General features: G+C 48.4%; 1 protein-coding gene and 1 long non-coding RNA gene across 5 annotated transcripts in view; one reads left to right on the forward strand and one right to left on the reverse strand.

Annotated features, from left to right (window-relative positions):
- KIF6 (kinesin family member 6) overlaps window positions 1-20,262 on the forward strand; it is a 465,199-nt gene that overhangs the window by 419,095 nt on the left and 25,842 nt on the right. For all 4 annotated transcript variants that reach the window (XR_003521659.2, XM_027603428.2, XM_027603429.2 and 1 more), the window contains 3 exons: window positions 15,088-15,172; window positions 16,856-16,991; window positions 19,376-19,473. Coding sequence is in view for 3 of the 4 variants with exons in the window: in XM_027603428.2 (XP_027459229.1) it covers window positions 15,088-15,172; window positions 16,856-16,991; window positions 19,376-19,473 (319 nt within the window). In the remaining variant the exon portion in view is untranslated. The remainder of the gene's footprint in view (window positions 1-15,087; window positions 15,173-16,855; window positions 16,992-19,375; window positions 19,474-20,262) is intronic.
- Window positions 5,227-15,739, reverse strand: LOC113927536. Its single transcript, XR_003521660.1, has 3 exons — window positions 15,602-15,739; window positions 15,049-15,152; window positions 5,227-5,893 (listed from the first exon to the last, which is right to left on the reverse strand). It is a non-coding gene; the product is annotated as an uncharacterized LOC113927536 (long non-coding RNA).

Here is a 20,262-nt window from a genome sequence, read left to right on the forward strand (position 1 = left end):
AAGCACCAGTTTTGTGCAAGTATGTGTTCTTAGAAAGACTTCTCCTCTTCCTGGCTGAATATCTAGATGATGGTTCTTCCTTCATTTACTGCCTACCCGGGGAAACCTGGCCCTTTAGAAAGTGAGTGGACAGGGAAACCAGGGTAGACAGACATGGGGCAGGAGAAGCATAGGGCCTGGGGGTTGCCCTCGATATAACAGCCAGAGTCTTGGGTCCTTTAAGAGAAACATCAATGATCAGTTCTATGAATATCATCAACAAACAAATGTTCCTCTGGTCATAGAGGAGAGCCTACTCCACATATCATTTCAGGAAACAAGAAAACAATGCTATTTTTAATCAGGCATCATTTGGAACTGATATTAATTGAACTAGATTCAGCTGGTTGGGTTGAAAGTGCTTTGCTGCATTTAGTTGCATGTGGTTTTCCCACTTTATTGTACTAAGCTGCCCTGAATGGTATAACATTGTCCGTAATGCAGATGAGGCTGATCAGCAAATGTTCCTTGAGAACGTGGCGTGTGCCTGGAATGGGTCTGAGCTCTCTATGTGTAGCTTCTTCTTTAGTGCTCCTGAAATCCCCATGAGGGAGATACTACTGTTACCCTCACTTTACAGTTAAATACCAAAGGGGTTAAGTGAACCTGCCTAACTTTGCTCAGCTCAGGGATGTAAACGGACATGCATGTCCAGAGCCCATGCGGTAACCACCGCACCATGTCGTCCTCAGCCCTATGCAGGGCATCGTGGAGTTCACAGAGGGACAGAGATCAGATGCCTGCCCTCAAAGTATTTCTACTCTAGCCATCATAAGGGGAAATACACATAAAAAGGTAACTCTTTATCTAATTTGGATTTAGTTACACATACTCTCCTATTCACTACCCTCTTCCCACCGTAGCCCCAAACCGATTCAGCCTTGGCCTCTGTCATGAAGCCTTGCCTGGCCCCTTCTCCCCAAGCCTGCTTTGTCCTCCAGCCTCACAATACCTCTGGAAGGCACCAACCTTATTTTGTAATGTGTATTTTTCAGAGCTGTATTCTCCATGCTGAAATGTGAGCTCCTGGAAAGCTGGGTGCGTCGAATAATCTTTGTACCCCTCGCACCCAGCATGGGCAATAAATAGGCCAAATCAATGCTTCCCCAGATGACTTCCAGACTCACACATCTTGCAAAAGTATAATGGGACATTTGAACATAAAATAAGTCCATTTAAAAGAAGTAGAAGTAGCAAGTGCTTTTGGACCCCACAGCTGAGCCGATCACAATACAGTGGCAATAAATTTGACTCTCTCTTATCTAGCCACTAAGCAAAATGCGAAGCACCCAGAGTTATGTAGTTTTCATTTTCTGACAACAGGAAGCATTCTAACTAATTTATCTGCAGAAATAGAATTTCTTCCTGGAATGAAACACAGCCCAGAATTTATTGTGCAGATTCTTATTAAAAGACATTGAGTAATACAGTGAATGATGTCTTCAACAGCAGTCTTACAAAAGATACCGAAATGTTGTTCTACCAGATGATTCTTATATCGACCCTCAACAAAAGCAAGAGGCCTGACATTAAAGCATAACTCATTGAAAACATTTATGGGAGCGGCTGAGGTAATCTGCTGCAGGTACTCTGTTTTCTGATGGTTGCAACAGAGCAGGAATAAAACCAGGAGAAGCTAGCCCCAGGAATGTGGGCTATGGCCTCTCTCTTAAGTGTCTCTTTTGAGCAATATTTGATCAGGGACAAGCTCTTTTTCTGCCCACAATCAAAACTCTACCAAATGCCTGTGATTCAGATTTAAGACACATGGCACTAGCAGTATATGAAATGTGTCAGGTGAGAGGGACAGGCCATGAGAGCTTTGGGAAATTACCAGAGAGAGTGGCCCCTGGCAGTTGTCACCAAGGCCACAGGCCTAGGCCAAACCATGAGGAATGGGCAGGACTCAGAACTCAGAACAGAGTGGGGAGGTAGTTGTCACGTGGAGGGTGTGGTGTGTGTGTGTGTGTGTGTGTGTGTGTGTGTGTGGTATGTGTGGGGTGGGAGAGCTGGGGGAGCCACTGAGGCCAGAGGCTGGCTATTCTACTGCATTGTCCCAGCTTAGAGTCTGCTGAGGGGTTCTCTTCTCCAGAACAAAATTCCTTCAGTGGCCTCTTGAGCATCCCCGCTGCTCTCTAGATCAAGGCCTCTGCCGCCCCTCTGCCTCTCCAAACTGTTGTTTAAGACTGAATCTGGAACTGCTTTTTTGGAATTCTGCTCCTGGGGATAACAAACTTGAGAGAAAGCAAAAGGTCAGAGTCATCCATTTATCAGACTTCACTGAGCACCTCATATGATCCAGTCAGAATGTGAAACCACGAAGTTCAGGCTATGGGGAGGAACCACTGATTGGGATGGAACTGGAGGGGACCTTCCTGCATTCTCTAGCTCAGTGGTTTTCAGAATGGGTTCTCTGGGACCTAAGTGTTCTTAGGGAGCATGAGGCGAAGGGGAGGGGAGCCAGGGTGCAAGCGGCAGGGCCCCAGGATTTTTGCCCACCCTGATTCAACCAAAGCAACTTCTATTTCTCTTTTTGCCGTGAAGCCTTTGTTTGAAGAAAAGGTTCTGCAGCTTTTAACACATCTTCCTTCAGACTTTGTGGCTCTGGCTAAGACATTTCCAGAGGCAGATTCCCAGGTCCCCTCCCCAGAACTATCTGAGTTTCCTCTGGACTCACACAGAATTCTGCTTGTACCTCTGTGATAGGACTTACCACATTGTGTGATAATTATTCAGTCCTTTATCCATTTCCCCGCTATACAGAGGATCTTTATTTCCCCAACACTGAGCACAGGGATCAGCACACAGTAGGTCCTCCATAAAGGTTTGCTCTGTGCCTAGGTTCCAACATCTGTAAAATGAGGTGATCAGACCAAGTGACATCCTGTGCCCAGCACATCCTGAAACTGAGCTGGCGTTTGCTGGTTGCCTGTTGCATGAACAAATGAATCTAACATTTCTCACCCTCAGGTGTCATGATTTTACCTCTTTGTGAGTGCAGACCTCCTTAAGCCATGCAAGAAACATAACCTTGGTGGGGAGATGTGTGAGGACTTGGATTAGAGGTGCCTTCATCCTCTCAGAAAGGAATGATCAAAATGTGAACCCCTGGAGTAAGGCAGAATATAAAGGAAGCAGCTACCCCAAAGGCTAAGATGTCATCTCAGTTGGTTCCAGAAGGACACAGGTGGCTCTGTAAGACCAGTAACAAATTCTCTCCACCTTAGTCAATTCTAATCCACAGTTGCTTGTGAATATAGGGCCGGCTTCCATGACATGAGGCCAAATTTGGCCAGATTCCCAGGCTCAAGATGCAGTCTGTGGGTGAGGAGTCCCCACCCCATTTCCTTGCCAAGTTCCCAATTGCCAAGGCTCCAGTCCCATTGGGTAGTTCCAGACTTCCTCACTAGCCATTCTGGAGAACAGAAGGAGGCTCTGGGCATCAGCCCTGGTGCCAGCCTTGAACTGCAGCTGTGGTTTAGTAAAAAGACACTTGCCTTGGAATCAGGAGGGCCCTGCTTGAATCATGCCTCTACCCTCTGCTAGTCATGTGAAATTTCCATTTCCTTGTCCCTAAGAGAAGAATATCTGCTCCCAGGGCTGGTCTGAGTACTAGGTGAAGTGTGTGTGTGATGGAGTCAAGGACAGAGTAGATGCTCAGCAAATCAACATGAAACCTATCTCTGAGTGCCAGGAACCAGACAACCAGATGCCCAGACCACAGACACAGCCCGCTGCTGCAGAGCCTACCACAGCTCTGGGCCAACAGCACCAGTTGGCTTAACTGGTAGAGGTTGCCACATTTCTGCATTCACCACATCCCTCTACCCACATGTGCTCATAGGCACCACTGATCACTTTACCTTGCAAAAATCCAGTCACTATCTCTTCCACTGAGCACTGATTAAAGATGGTCCTTTTACCAGTTGCCAGGGCCATTTTATTCATAATGCAAATGTGCAGGAACCATGTATGCTACTTTGAATGAATTAAGCATTTGACCAATGTTCTAGTCAGTTGGGGCTGCTATAACAAAGTACCATAGACTAGGTGCATGATAAACAACAGGAATTTATTTTTTCACAGTTCCAGAGGGTGGTAGCTGGAAATTAGGGTGACAGCATGGTGGTTCTAGTGAAGGTCTTCCTCTGGGTCACAGACTGCCAGCTTCTCATTGTGTCCTCACACAGCAGAACAGGGGTGAGCAAGCTCTCTGACCTCTTTTTATAAGGGCACTAATCCCCTTCAGGAGGCTCCACCCCCATGACCTAATTACCTTCCAGAGGCCTCATCTCCAAATACTATCACAATGGGGATTTGATTTCAACATATGAATTTTGGGGTTACACAAGCAAACATACAGACAATCGTATCCAAATATATAATATATAACAAACATATACAACATATATAACATATAATAAACATATAACCAGTCAAATATATAGAAGACAAAATTCTAACCTCTTGATGTCGTCTGGTAAGATAAAATGTATGGTGGCCGGCCATTCTAGCTGGCACAAGTGACAAAAATCACCATTTGTGCTTGGCAAGTCCCAGCCAAGGAAAGGTATTGGTGTTCCCTAGGAACAATTCTGTTGCATAGTAATGGAGCTAGGTAAGACTCATTTCCCCAAAAGCTCATTTCCCCAAAGAAGTTGATCATGAGTTTGGGGAAGACCTACCAACAGGAAACCAGCATTGTTTTTATCATGGTGAACAGCCAAAAAACAAACAAAAACAAGAACAGAAGATAACCCAAAGCTCCCCTCAGTAGGCAGGTAGATAAATGAGCTACAGCTATGATATATTCATATCATATCATATATTCATATAATTCATATTCATATAATGGAACACCATAGAGAATTAAAAATGAATAAACTAGAACTATATGTAGCAATATGAATAAATATCAGAAACACAATGATGATTGCAAGAAAGAAAATTGCTGAAGGATATATGTGGAATGATGCCATTTATGTAAATTGTAAAACTGGTGATATTGTGTATTGGGGGAGGGGAATGGGAGCTTTGTGTTATGGTGCAAGATAACATCAAGTACAGAAAAATGCATAAAACATATGTACAGATGTACAGTCCAACAAATACTTACAAACAGAACCCCTCTGCCACCTCCTCTTAGGTCAAGAAATAGCTAAGTAATGAAGTAATTTTAAGGGATATTAGAGATACAGGGTCAGAGTGTGCCAGCAAGAAGGGAAGGTCTACAGCACCATCAAGACAGTGTCATCTTTGGGGGGCAGGGATAGTGGTTGGGGGTGAGTACTAAGCAGGTCTCCCCCAGCTCTGCAATATTCTCATTCAAACACACATGCACACACTGGGAAGCACCTATGGCGTACTATGGAGTTTTTCAAAATACGGAGGCGCTATGTGGGTGTTATTTATATCCCTTTCTAAACTTGTTTATGTTTGAAATGGTTTATAATAATTTCCAGAACTTGATGAAGGATTACATTCCAAGGGTTCAGAGATCGAATAAAAATTACTGTTAAGTGGAATCCCCACGATAGCAGTGGTCGTAAAAACCAAATCCCAATTCAATTCTGATTAACTTTCATTTCCTCACTACTGTTTGGGTCAGGAGCATTTCACTTAAAGATGGGAACAAAAAATTTACCACTTCTCATTCCCTTTTCTAGGTGCCTTGTGTCCTCTAGGAGGGACCTCATAGCTAAAGAGGCTGTGCTGGACATACTGAGCAATGCAGGGGAGGTGCTTGTAAGCCCACCTTCTGTTGTTCTTCCACCATCTCTGTAAGTCCTCGCAGTAGAGACAGTTCGGCCTCTCCATTGGGTGGAAATTGGACAGCTCAGTAACTCAGTTGCTCCTTCATTGTTAATTACAAACAAAACAAACAAGAACCAAAAAACATTGGTCATTTTATATTGTAACTACAGTCTCAACAATTCAAATTTCACTCAAAGCTAAGACTTCTATCCTTTTCCCCAGCTAAGGCTAACCGCCTGGAGGGAAGGAATACAATCAGCTCCTTCTCTTTCTAAGACACTTCCTCCCTCAGTCTGCTGAGCTCAATTTTCCCTGACTCCAAGAAGGAGTTGAAGAGAAGGAGAAAAGGCAGTTGGTAAAGGTGTTACTTGACTGGTACTTTGTAACATGGCTTTGTGCTCTTTGGGCCCCGCAGATGTTTCAAGCTGACTCTTCCTCACTTGGGGTACTTTCATGGGTTCCTGGAGGTCCCTTGATCTGATGGAATGTATCTTATTGGACAATTGCTTACCCACCTTGAGCCTTTCTGGGTCAGGTTCCAAACACAAAGCAGATTACTGAAATCAATAATCAAATTAGGTGGGGCGCCTGGGTGGCTCAGTCCGTTAGGCATCTGACCCTTGATTTTAGCTCAGGTCATAATCTCAGAGTCATGAGATCGAGCCCACATAAGGCTCTGTGCTGAAGTGGAGCCGGCTTAATATTCTCTCCTTCTGTCCCTTCCCCCTACTTGTGCCCTCTCTCAAAAAAAAAAAAAAAAAAAAAATCAGGTATGGTAAAGAGAGTTAAATATAAGCCTATTTACAAAGCTGTTAGCAGAATTCAGGGAAACGCAGAGGTTGTAACAACAGCAGGGTAGGAAGCATTGCTGCCCCTAGACCTGAGGGGGCAAGAAGAGTGAGCAGTTACCTGAACCTGAAGACATAAAGGGCTGTGCAGAAAGACTCAGGCCATCTGATAGGAGCTATGACCTTCAGTCAAGCAGTGCATCCAGCTCATGGCACCTCAGCCCCTCTCCCCTCCCGTGCCTCCAGTCACTTGCCCATGCTCACCGTTGGCTGAGCCCAGACAGAAGGCGAGGGGTAAGGAAGCCCACTGTTCCACCAGGCAGCTTCCCAGGGCAAGTAACAGAAGAGTAGAAGGTGGTGTAGGGGGAACTTAGGGGAGAAAAATAGATAGGTGCAGGGCTCAGCCCACAGGCATCCTGTGGTCCACTGCCAAGTTTCTTTCTACTTATGTCCCATTGCCCTTCTGGATGGCCCTATTAAAAAAGGATCTGAGGTTTAAGTGTGTGCTAGAGGGAGTAAGTGGTGTGCAGAGCCAGCTCATACTGGCTCGTGAGAGCTGATCGTGTGCATCTCTTCCCAGCTCTGAATTCAGGAACATCATGTTGGCAGCTTGAAATCAGCCATGATGGAAGTAGGTACACCCCACATTGTTTCCACAGGAGCACAGCAGCGAACTCTCTGGTCTTGTTCCCAGCACTTCAGCCCGTGCCCTGCTAGAGAGTTCTTGAATGGGAATCAGATTTCTGTCCACTGTGCATACACAGACACACACACACACACACACACACACAACATACACCCCACACACATGCACAGATTCCCGAGGATTCTAACCAATCTTTCTGAGTGGTCTTCAAACCCCCTCAAGATCTTTAAGGGAGGGAGAAGGACCTCCACACACACATTGCCTCCAGTGAAGAGGATAAGGCAGACTTAACGCAAACTGCCAGCTTTCTTGAAGGAAATTCTCTTCAAAAAATTCTTTTGGCCCTTGTCTTGATATGGGGTATTTTGGTTGTCTTGCAAGCTCTTGCCATCATACTTTGAAAATGTGCCAGCCTGACTGTGTGGTCCGTCTCAGAACTCACTTCTGATTCTAATGTGTAATAAATTTTTTGGAAACGAACAGATTGGTTTACAAATTGGCTAGTAGCAGATAAGGTTTCTCAAAGTGGCAGGAGACGGTTTTATTAAGGATCCTCAACTCAATTCCTAAAAGTCCTAAAATGTCTCTTACAAGCCAGTCAAAAGAATTGACTAAATCGCACCAACCATCATCATTAGAGGTTTTTATAGGAGGAAGGCCCATGCTCACTCTCAAGGCATGAGAAAAACTGCCCTCCCACAAGGTCGTATGTGTCCTGAGAAAACTCCAGACTGGCTTGTTCCAGTGTGACAAAGATGAAACTGGGCTTTAGGGATGCCAAGGTTCTTACTAACTTCTGTCTGAAAAGCCACTCGGACTGAGGCCTATGATCACCACTGGTCAGGGAGGCTGCAGTGACAGACAGTAGACTTACCAAGGGACTCGGGTTTTGAGAGAAACCCTGTGTTCAGAAATGTCAGCTCGCGTCTGAGGAACAGGGGAGCCTAAGTGGGCCAGGAAGCAGACAGGAGCAGCAACTGAACCCTCTGAAGGAGAGTCGCCATGCCAGGCTCTGAGTGGTTGCAACCAGAGAACACTGACAGCAAACCAAAGATGGATCTGGGGCTCCAGCAGAAAGGACTGTGGAGAGAGAGGAGTTCCTATTTGAACAGAGGTGACCATGGAAGGGAACCTGTGCCAAACTGAAGCGAGTAATGGCACTAGAAATGTCTTTCCTGTGTCTGCAGCATGCTCCTGGGGTGTGCCTGCAAGTCCACACGGACCCTGGTGCATGCTGACCCTCTGCACAGTTCGCCTCCTCCACAGGGAACATGGAGGGAGAGAAGAAGCAAATGCAGAAAGAGAGGGCCGCCCTCCCAGGTTTGTGATCTTGGGCAGAGAAGCCCAGAGTAGAATAGGGGAGGTTACTCGGGCAGCAGGGAATGGCAGACAGCCTTCTACAGGGTGTGTCTAGGTCTCCGTTTTGCTCTAAAAAGGCTTCCCTGACCGTTCTGGTTGTACTAAAGCATGGCCGCTCCCTGGGGGGATGGCAGCTGAGTGACTGGATTTGTGGCTGTGGGTGTGAGTGTGCCCAAGAGATTATCGGTCCCAGCCATGTGTCCACAGGGTATTCATCACACCCTTAAGCCTGAGCATGCCACAGGCAGCTAAGGTGTTACAAAATCAACACCAAGATGGATGGAGGCTCTGAGTGCCTGTCAGCATGTGATCACTCCAGCTGACAATAAATTTGAGCTATTAAACAGGAAATGGTCTGATTGGAAAGCCAGAATCTTTGCCTCTTAGCTGCTGACCATTGTAGTAATTGAGCTAGTGACACCATCAATCTCTGTTAGAATAGACACGTTGACCTCTCAAACAGGTGGGGCTGAGTAATCTATGGCTCTATGAGATAGTTTAGCCCCAAAAGGCCCAGAGTGGGTGTTCAGTAAATGAATCATTATTGGATAGCTGAGGAGACCCGCCAGAATGCCTCCCTGGCCCTGAGGTCTTGTCGGCCACGGTAGAGCCACATAACTCATGGCTTCCTCCCACACAGGACACTGGACCAGCAACTGCCATGTTGGGCCCTATAGCCTTTGCTCTACAGAAGCCTCCAGAAGGGGCACCTGGGTGGCTCAGTTGGTTGGGCAGCTGCCTTCAGCTCAGGTCATGATCCCAGGGTCTTGGGATCGAGCCCCGCATCGGGCTCCCTGCTTGGCGGGAAGCCTGTTTCTCCTTCTCCCACTCCTCCTGCTTGTGTTCTTTCTCTAGCTGTCTCTCTCTCTCTCTGTGTCAGTTAAATAAATAAATAAAATTAAAAAAAAAAAAAAAGAAGCCTCCAGAAGCCCATGGGGGCCCTTTTGGCTCTGGCGCCTGGTTGGAAATTTCAATATTGCCTTCCTCAAGACTCCTAGCACACAGTCTAGGAGTCCTAGCAGGCTGGCTCTGGGTATTCTGGCCACTGAACTTGGGAAAAAGCTCAGACTCCAGTAAGGACAACTCCTCACACCCAGCAGGTGAGCTGCAAATACCAAGTGGGATCAGACTGCAGGCCATGGTGTCGGTTAGTAAAGGGCAGTCTTCCACAGGCCAGCACTCGAGGAGAGGCTGAGGCTTTCTGTCAGCCCCAGCCCCAGATCTGGAAGGCATTCATGGAAAAAGGGCATTGCCTTCAAATACCAAGGACAAGTCAATACCGACGTCAATAATCTGCCCCGTGGCTTCCTTCATTATCAGAATCACTTCCAGAGGAAAAAGTACTAGCTTTGAAGTGAGACAGAGCTGGGTCCTGATCCCAGCTCTACTTACTAGCAGTGTGATCCTGGGCAGATTATTTCCCCTGTCAGAGCTCAGTTTCCCCATCTGTAGTGGGCGTCGTGAAGATTATATAAGATAAGACGCAGGAAGTATCTGACCCATGGAGCAGCCCAGTGGTGGATATCATGGCTCACATTTTGTCCACCCTCCACAAGGGTCAAGGGCAGGCAGCTCCAGCCCTACAAAGAGTGTGTCTTTCTTGCTGGAAACCCCCCTAGGCCCCTCTTCCCCACTGGGGCTCCCAAAAGTCTAGAAAGTGGATGGGGGCAAAGGAACATGCTAGCCCCATATACTGTCCCACCTAAACCTCTGCAGATTCTGCATTCCTTGTAACGCTTGCTTGGAGCACTTGCACTGAACCTGGGCTCAAAGCCTTGAGCAGTGTTTCTTAACGAGGACTGAGTATCTGAGTCTCCAAGGAAGCTACTAGAAAATTCTAACGCAGTAGGTCTAGAGCAGGGCCCAGCTGTCTCGGTGCTTTTACCAGCCTCTCATGTGCACACCCAATAGAGAGTCACTGACCCAAAGAAATGATATTCTGCACATTTCAGATACTGAAATAACTGTAGGAGAGTTTTTTTTTGGGGGGGTGCATGCGCATGCACACATGTGCAATATGTTTGAGAGGAGGGTAATGGGAAGCAGGAAGAGGAGTTCTAATGATCTTTTCAGTGTCCCCAAACCCCACCAGGTAGGATGGGGCGCACGGGAAGCCGGCCTTCCCAGCAGGGGCCTCTCTTGTCCTGGTGCTGCTGGTTCCCAAATACCCGACACACCAGATGTAGGGTCAGCCTGGGCCTGGGGGTGCCTGTTGGAAGTTTCATATACTATTTGACCACTCAGGGCTCCCTCCTTGTGTGACATTCAGATCTGCGGCTGCTGGAATGAAAGCCTTCTCTCTTGCTTTTGTATTGCTTTGGAGTCGGCTGCCCGAGCAGAGTCACAATGTCATCTCATAGGCCACTCAGGGCTACGACCCTCTGTGCTCCTGTCCCGGCCAGAATCCTGTGATTGAAAGGACAGCCTCCTGTGCCTCCTGTCAGGTGACTGGAGGCTCTGTCCCTGGCCACGGTCCCAGTGGGCACGGAGACCTACAAAGCCTACAAATGCCCTTCAGTTACTCCTTCTTCTTCTGTTCTTGCTCAGCCCCTTTTGTTCACTTCCCTTTCAGTTCCCAGCCCCTCTTGCCCTTCAGACAAGACTGATAAGCCCAACCTCAGGAAGCATCAGAAGCAGCCAGGGGCTGTCTCCTGCTGGGGTTACAATGCATTTCACTAAGCAGACATCACCTTTGGCAATAACCCATTGGTTGCCATGACAACGTGGACAGCTTGTGTCTTGGGGATATGTTGTGCCCTCATTCTGGCTGCCCAAGGTCCCTTGCCCCAGCTTTCTTTCCCACATCCTTTCAATAGGCTTACAGCATCCTGGCGCCAACTCACAAGGACCATTCTTTAGTTCGGAGCTGCTTTGTCTTGATCAGCAAAAAACTGCTTGGCTTAGCAATCAAAGAATAGATCGAGCCATTTCTGTCCTCAAAATGCTCTAGCCTCCATCTCTCTCAAAGCTAAGATCCTTACCAGGGCCTACAAGGTCCTACGTGATCTGGCCTCAGCTCCCACTCTCTCCCCTACCAACTTTGCCAGACACGTTGGCCTTCTCGCAGTTTCTCAGAGCACCAAGCAGATGAACCTCAGGCCCTTTGCACCCGCTGCTATACTCTCTGTCCTGATTTCTGCATGCTTGTTCCCTCTCTTCATTCAGGTCTTTGCCCCCTCCTCAGAGACACCTCCCCTGCCATTCTACCTAACATCGCAGCCCTCCACCCTTTATCCAGCTTTCTCTCCTCCTGGTGCCCTTTGGCCCCTGGCATTATGTCAACCCAATTTTTTGTTGGTTCAATGTCCACCTTCCCCAACAGACTGCCCCTGGAATGGGGGCAGCCCATTTGTTACATGAGTGAGTGAATGACCAGCCATGGATTTGAAGCTGGGTTTTCTATTTGGCAGCTTTATGGCATGGTGCAAGCCACCTGGTCACCCAAGCCTTGGACTCCTTGTCTGAAAAACAGAGGTGATAATATCCGCTAGCTAGAATGACAGGAATAAATGAGGCAGCACAGAGGATAGAACCAAGAGCAGGCCCCACAAACGGGGGCTGACATCATCTCTTATTCCTGGGTCAGCTGCATTCAAAGTAATGCTCTCCCTGCCCTAGGCTCCTGGACACCCTCACACCTCCAAGGCACCTGCCACTGTGATCTGCCAGGGGAGCCTGCAAGATGCCCTAGGAAAAGACAGCCAGCAATGGGGCATGGCGAGAGCCCTCTCCTGCAGATGGGCTCCGCACTCATGCTGGGGCAGCCACAGCTTTAGGTCATCTCAGCCTCCATGCATGAAGCCCTTAGAGACAGCCTCCACCAGGCTGGGTGAGACGCCCCTATGCGGATCCAGCGGCCCTGCCTTCACCCGCTTCCCGCGACCTCTCATACAGAGTGTGGCTGTGGGCTGCCCAGCCGGCCACTACATAGGGTCTTCATTGAATTTCTCAGGGGTTCCCTGGGCGTGGAGCCAAAAAATGTTAAAAGGAGGAAGATTCACAGCTTTTCTTTTCCCACAAGCTGGTAGATAGATTTGCTCATTTCTGAAACTGTTAAGAGACAACGAAACATTCTGTCCATTTCAAGTCCTGCCATTGTCAGTTTGATGTGAAGATCCTATCTTCCGTTTATCGCATCTGACCTTTTTCAGAGAGGGCAAGGGCTGTGCACGCAAATAGCATTGAGTGTCCCCTGCACGTGGAGCCTGAAGGAAGCACAGGGGAGATACTACGAGCAGCAGGACCAGTCCCTGCCCTCCAGGGGCTTCTGGTGCCTGTGCCTGGGGGAGTGTGGGCAACGTGGACAGGCAGCCAACTCATCAGGTCCAAAAATCACACTAGCCCAGGTGACATGTCATCCTCAGTTGGAGAGTCGAATGGTATGTGCATGTCCCGTGTTTAGATGGAGTAAGACACTTGTCCAGTCCGTTTTCCAAGAGACAGTTGTCACTTGGCACATGGAGAGAGAGTATTAGCGCCTGGAAGATAAAGGGCAGCCTTCTGATCTGCTTTGCATATTTGTCAATGAGTTAGATAACGGCACAAAAGGCAGCTAAGAGGGACCGAATGAAGGTACGGCAGAGTAAGGACCCCTCAGAAGGCTTGACCCCCAATAGGTGGGAGTGCGGCGGTTAGGATCCAAAGGACAAGCACGCTGAAATGGGGGTGTTTGGACAGCCCCTCATAAAAACATGAAAGCGCTTAAACTAACCACCAGCTTAATAGAGGCCAGTGACAAACTCACAGGCCATGACAAGTATAAAGCTTTGAAAAACAAAAACCGCATTGGGGTGAGGGTGCCTGGTCTACACCCTGAGCTCTTTGAAACCAGAAAAATTTTTGTTCAAATCCCAGCTGTGCTCATTAGCTGTGTGACTCTGGGTTATTCACAGCCCTCTCAGAGCCTCGGAATCTAACTGAAATGAGATGGTAAGACCCTCCCTGCTGGGTTATTTTGAGAATTAGCAATAATGTGAGTGGGCACCTCGCCCAGTGCCTGGTAGAATTAGGCAGAACCTAGCAGACCACAGGCATTCAATAAATGGTCATTGTTCACAATTTACCGGCTAGAAAAATAGAGAATGCACATTTTTAAGAGGTTGGAGGGCCGTTCTCTACCCTGTCCCTTTCAGACCTATCCAGAATACTATGTCCCAATTTAGACCCTAATCCTTAAGATCAGTTAGAAAGCAACCATGTCACTGAGCCCTTGATGAAGGAGTTGGGCAGAATCAGCCTGAGAATAAAGCTCCAGATACATGGTTAGTACATTATTTTGTTGTCATCATTGTGGAAATCTCTGAAGAACAGTCAAAGGAAGGAAGACATGATATGCTGCCCTGAAGACCCAAAGTAGAGATGGAAAAAAGTGAGTGGGATGGGTCTCAGCTCAGAGGAAGAGGAAACAGACCTACCCAACATGAAATGGGCTACCGTGCCAAGGAGTGAGCTCCCCACCACTGGAAGTATTTAGGCAGAAAGTAGATGACCATCTGTCAGAAATGTTAATAGAAGGAATTTCTGGATCCAAGGCCCTTGCAACCAAACACAGCTGGATTTGGATCCCGGTTGCTGAAGTTAGCCGGGTGGTCCTGGGCAAGTTAAGCTCTTTGACCCTTGGTTAACCTCTGCAAAATGAGAACAATAATGCTTCAAATGAGTACTAGAAGGATGAAGTCCGATCATGTCCAGAAAGCACCTGGCCCAAAGTAGATTCTCCCCTACTTGGAGTAAAAAAGCAGAGCTGTGTGACTTCCAAGATACCCTCTGTGGGGCTAGGAAATGCAGAGCAACCACAGGGACTCCTAGGAGGATAAATAGACCCCACCCAGCAGGCTAGGAGGGGCCAGGCCCCCAACAGGCAACCAGCCAGAGCGGGCAACTATGTAACCAGTAGCAGGGGTCGGCCTGCCTGGGAGCACAGCCCTCACCAGGACCATGGCACAGTCCTGTCGCCCTGTCTCATGGGCAGGGTTGCCTGAGCGTGTGCTCAGCTCTGGCTGCGTATTAGCATTGCTTGGGTTCATCGCACTTGGCAACCTCTGCTTTGGAGGGAAGTCAAAAACTGGAGACATGATTGGAGGCCAGAGACCCTCGGCACCTCAACTGGTGCAAAGACAGATGTGACAGATGTGAGACGGGTTAGTGATGTCTTCCCATCTGTGAGGGGCTCTGGAGCAGAGGATGGGAAAATGCTATTTTGCATCTTCCCTGGGGATTCAAGAGGAAATAAGTGAACTGAACAGTAAAAGGATTAGTAGCAAAACGTAAGGACGAATTCTCTTCCAGTGACAGATGGACTGTGGCAGGGACAGTCGAAATAATCATGGAAGGCTCTCCTTGGAGGCTTTCCCCTGAGCAGAGGTTGCCATCCAGAGGAGGGGACTCAAGCAGACTCCCACCCGGAGGCCGGAGAAGGTCCTCACAGTTCCCCTGCCCTAAATCTCACACCTCTCCGCTCACCATTCTTCCTTGTTGGAGTAACCTGTCTCCCTTCCGCAGGCATCGCAGAAAACACAGCCGTGCCTTCGATACCAGACTTGCTGGAAGAGAAGCTTCGATCCCAGCTGGAGGAAGAAAAGAGAAGGTACCCTTTTTTTTTTAACCTCACACACCCTGACCCCATCCACTGAGGGCCCTCGGGGATGACAGGGAGCTGCCCAAGCCAGGAGGAGTGACCACTCCCCAGCTCAGGGCTGGAGCTGCTCTGGGAAGTGGGTCCAGTGGTTGGGTCCTCAAATAGCTGGAGGGCGTGCTGCCTTTGAGCAGACAGATGTGGAATGCAGGGACCATAAGCAGCGTGGGGTTGGAATCTGGAGCAGAAGGCCTCGCCAGGCCCTGGAGCCCATAGAGAGGTTTGCTTGTTGGCACCCTCCCCAGCCCAAGGTCCCCGGCTGTGGCTCAGGAGCAACTAGGCTTATCTACTGCTGCCATCTAGGGGAGTCCAGGAGTATGACCACGGAGGTCTCCCGCCTGCCTGCAGATCTGCCCCCACTTCCCTCCTGAGTCTCTTCACCTGCAGGGTGTCCGAGAACCTCACAGCCTCTTGCAGCCAGTCAGGGCCCCCAGATGACGTCACGAACAGAGCGAGGAACCTCCAGCATCAGCAGACACGTGGCTGTAACTGATACTCAGCATGGTCGCAGAATCTCACTTAACACAGCAGTCCAGCTTCATCCTTCATTCGCTGATTGATGCATTCCACCAATGTTTGCTATGCCCTGCAGGCCACGGAGAGGCTCTGGGGAGAGCCAACAAGTCACTTTCCTGGCCCTCGAGGAGCTGATGGTGTCAATGCTACATGTGCCACCCCTGGGCTGGCAAGGCGTGCCCCACCCTCGCCGCTCATACACCCCTGCCGCCCAGAAACTGGAGCAGAACAAGGCCCCACGCAGCGAGTCCCCAGATTCCTCCCCATAACTGCACTGGGGCTTGTCCCGCCCGCATTCTCCTCCCAGAAAGCTTTGTGCTGCCCTTGCCGCCGTGCCGCTGTTGCTCTGCACCCCCTGGGGTTGCCCTGGAGTTACCCTCTTCCTCTCTCACTCTGTTTATTTTTCCCAGTTTCTTTCCAACCCATTTTTTTGTGTCTTTACTCCACCCTGTGTTGTCCCTTTGGTCCACATTCCCAACCCCAGCGTCCCTTCAGGAGCCACGATGTGTCCACAGTTCAGCTGCCTCACTGGTTCCTGTTGGACAACTTCTGCCTCGTGGCCCACACGTGCCCCAAACCCGTGTGCGCAGTAACAGATGTAGTGCACTCTCTGTCCTCAGTACGAAGTGAACCCATGGAATAGAGAGGTCGCTGTGGTTTCTAGAGATGGATGGCCGGGGCTCACATACTGGCCCCTCTGTTTATTAGCCCACAGAGCAAGTTATATAACCCTCCCATGCCTCAGCTTCCACATCTGTAAAGTGGAGCGTCTCCTTATAGGACTGTGCACGGGACTGAACCCGTTGGTATGCCGAGCGCCTGGAGCAATGCCTGCCCCGTATAAACGCTCAGTAACAGTATCCTTCTGGAGTAAGGGGGTATTCATCTCATGCACAGAGCCCGTGGGCCTGCTGGGCAAAAACACGTGGTTCTGCTTCTCTGTAAGGGGCTCAAGCCCAGGTCCTGGCCTCCGGCCTCTGTGGGCTCCCCTGGGGTCCCAGTCCCTGGTTCCAGTGAGGCACTGCCAGACTTCCGAGACACGGGCCCCACAGTGGCACTCCACTCCCAGCCTTTCCCCCTGCCAGTGACTTTCACAACTCTTCCCTGATTTCACTGTAGGTATAAGGTAATGTTCACCCGCCTGAAGGCCCTGAAGGTGGAGATCGAGCACTTGCAGCTGCTCATGGACAAGGCCAAGGTGAAGCTGCAGAAAGAGTTTGAAGCCTGGTGGACAGAGGAAGCCACCAGCCTGCAGGTATTAGCAGCTGTCCCCTTCACTGCCCCAGAGCCCGCCCTCCTCCTGGGGCCTGGAAAGAGGCTGTCAGAGGCAGAAGAGTGGGGGCTTCGACCCACAGGCCCACATGCTCTCAGCCTTAGCTCATGAGGCAAGTGCTCATGCTAATAACGAGGATGCCAACGGCCGGGGGCTTGCTGTCTTGAGGCCTGACACATAGAAAGGTGGGGGATGGAAGGTGTGCCCAGACCAGTGGGTTTGCCACTGTTGCTTTGTGTAATGTTCTCCTGTGATACCATATTGACAATATTGACTGTTTTTTACTACAGTCATATATGTGTGTGTGTATACATAATGTATGTATATGTAAATATATACTTCTATAATTTATATATAAGTTACAGAAATTTTGGAAAATAGAGAAAAACACAAAGAAGTAAAAATCACCATAATCCCACCTTTAAGGATAACCAATATTACCATATTGGATTATATTATTTTATCTGTTTTTCCGATGCCTATATTTCTATATGTTTTTATAAAGACAGAGTCATATTGGTCTTCAAGTATCACAACTGGCTTTTGCTTGTGGCACTCACTGCATCGCATGGCTACTCTTCCATGATACTTTTCTACATCATTCTAATGGCCGTCACTGTTCCATCCTATGAATTTATTTTTGTCTGCTTAATCTTCTATTGTTTAATGTTTGTTTCTAGTTTTTCACTGGAAACATATTTGTAGAAAAATGTTTGCACATTTGCTAGACAGGTTCCTGGAAGTTCTCTACAATACTATGAAGGCTAAAATGACATAATAAGTGTAATACAAACCCCCAGTTCCAATTGTCCTCCTGTAACTCATCAGCTGTGGTATAATGGAAGTGACGAGATACATATTATCACATCACTGGTGTGGCTGGCGGAACCCTCAGAGATTAACAGCTGATCCCTTTATTTTAAGGACAAGGAAGCTGAGAGCCCAAGAAGTTATTTGGCCAATGACACACAGCCAAGCAGTGACCATATGTTACCAAGTAGCCATGTTATCAGACACTAGAGAAGAATAGTTGGATAAAATTTAATACACGAGATGACAAAGAAAACTAATAAGACGGAAATAAAGTTATCAAAATATTAAAGCAAAGTTATGGTATGATAAGATGTAAACCACTTTACAAATGTATTAATAAGATCTAGGGGGTGGGCCCAACATTTAACATAATTTCGAAGTGATGGTGAACACAGTATTTCAAGATTTCTGCAACAGTGTAATATGATATGAAAATATCTGTGATTTCCAACTGATGACAAGTCACTGATGCTACATATACTACTGTGGTTTGTTGTCCACATTGTACTATTGAAAGAAATGCTAAATTTCAGGGAGAAGTTAGGAAAATTAAAAATGTCATTGGTCCCCATCCACGTTCCCAGCACCCCCGCATTCTGTCTGTTCTCCCATTAAGAACCCTTCGGGGAGAGGCCGTCAGCCACTGCTGGTGCCCAAGAGACTTTAGCCACTGAACAGTAGATGATGAGGGTTATCCTGTGTGACGCAGGAAGAGTCAAGGCAAGGTGGACGGATTCAGGCGGTGTATTGCTCATAGAGACAGTGAAAACTGGTGTAGCTAGAGATGTCAGCTCTGCCCCACAGGAAATCACTGAAACAAAACGGGCCCGGTGGCTGCAGGAGGGATGATGGGGCACCCTGTTGCTGAGGAGTGAAGTCTATGCTGCCGCTAGGCAGTTTCATAGACTGCAAATATACCCTGAGGGGAGTGAGGCAGAAAGTCTTAAACCTCATCAGAACATGGGAGGTGATGAGAAACTGTCCCATGACTGCCTCCCGGGGAGATAGGAAGGCAAGTGGGGAACAGTCTTGGAGCAGCTACTCATGTTCTGGGAGAATCACAGGGCATTCTTCCAAGACTCAGAGAAGCTGCCGCTGAGGCCTTGCTCACAAGCCCTGTGTGGAGCCATGTAAGGTTGCTGGGGCACCGTGGTGGAGCTGTTCCTCGATGTGAAGTGCTCAATGGATTTCTCCTGCCTCTGGTAGCATCTCTTTGGGGGACAAAGGGAGGCAAAAGCGAGAGGACTTCTGGAGAATTGTCAGATCGCATTTTAAACCCTTTTTCCTATCTACAAGTAAGCAACACATGCTGAATTTGGAAGACTTAGCACAGAAAAGGACAAAGAATACACCAACCATTATCCATAATCCTGCCATCCAGAGATAATATTTTGGTGCCTATCATTATAGTCTAGATTAATTTCTTCCCCCACACATGTTGTACCTAACAACTTTTAGAGCTAACATTTTTGTCTTAAAAAAATACATCAAGGACATTTTCCCATGCCAGTAGCTTCAAGGTAATACTGTGAAACTCCTTCTTGGTCCAACAGGTAAACTCGCCAGCAATGAACTCACTCACTTACATGAAACCCTTTCCCCAGACGCCTGAGTCCCAGCAAGAGAGGCCTCAGCTTGTCTCTAACAAAAGGTAAGGGGAGAACTCTTCCAACAGAGGGAGGGTACAGAAAAGTTTCCCTACCTCTCCTCCACCTATTCTTGCTGCTCTAAATGTGTCTGTATAGGCCGCCTGATCTGGGAAGATGAAGTTATGTTGGCTGTAGATACTCAAGCCAGTGGCTTTCGGGCGGGTTTGAGCAAGGGTTGTTGAGCACACCTTCTCGGTCCTTCTCCCCGGCACTGACAGCCAGTGGACCTACTGCCATGGCAACAAGAGACAAGTGGTTTCACTGTACAAAGCCGCGGTAGGAAGAAGGGGTTGGCAGTAGGTGGAGGGGAGAGTAGCATGGGGGAGACAAGGGGAATGGGAAAGAAGGGGGATGTTGGTGGTAGGTCAGAGGGTAGCAGACCTGCCAGGATACGGAGGAGCTCTGGTAAAAGACTCTGTCCTAGCACAGATTCAGGACCGATGTGGGCAGCCTTCTATGAGGATGGCCTCCACCTGAAGACAGCCCAGAGCCAGTTTCCTTGAATGCTGGCATGATCCAGAAGGGATGCCACTTCCCCCTACCTCACACCACCTTCTGAAGGCAGGTTCCTTCTCATGCCATCCATGTTATTATCTTTCCAACCACACAACTCAGGTGGTAAGGCCTAGGACACGTGCCTTGGCCACCCTCCATCCCCCAGACAGATCCCCTACTTTCAGGACAGAAGCCAGGGTGGCACGAGTGGGGCATTGGCTTCTGCCCCCAAGGAGCAATCCTTTGACTGGGTTTGAATAGGAACTGAGCTCTCAGATTGGGAAATGTGAAATAGA

Source organism: Zalophus californianus, chromosome 7, assembly GCF_009762305.2.
Source record: "Zalophus californianus isolate mZalCal1 chromosome 7, mZalCal1.pri.v2, whole genome shotgun sequence".
NCBI lineage: Eukaryota > Metazoa > Chordata > Mammalia > Carnivora > Otariidae > Zalophus > Zalophus californianus.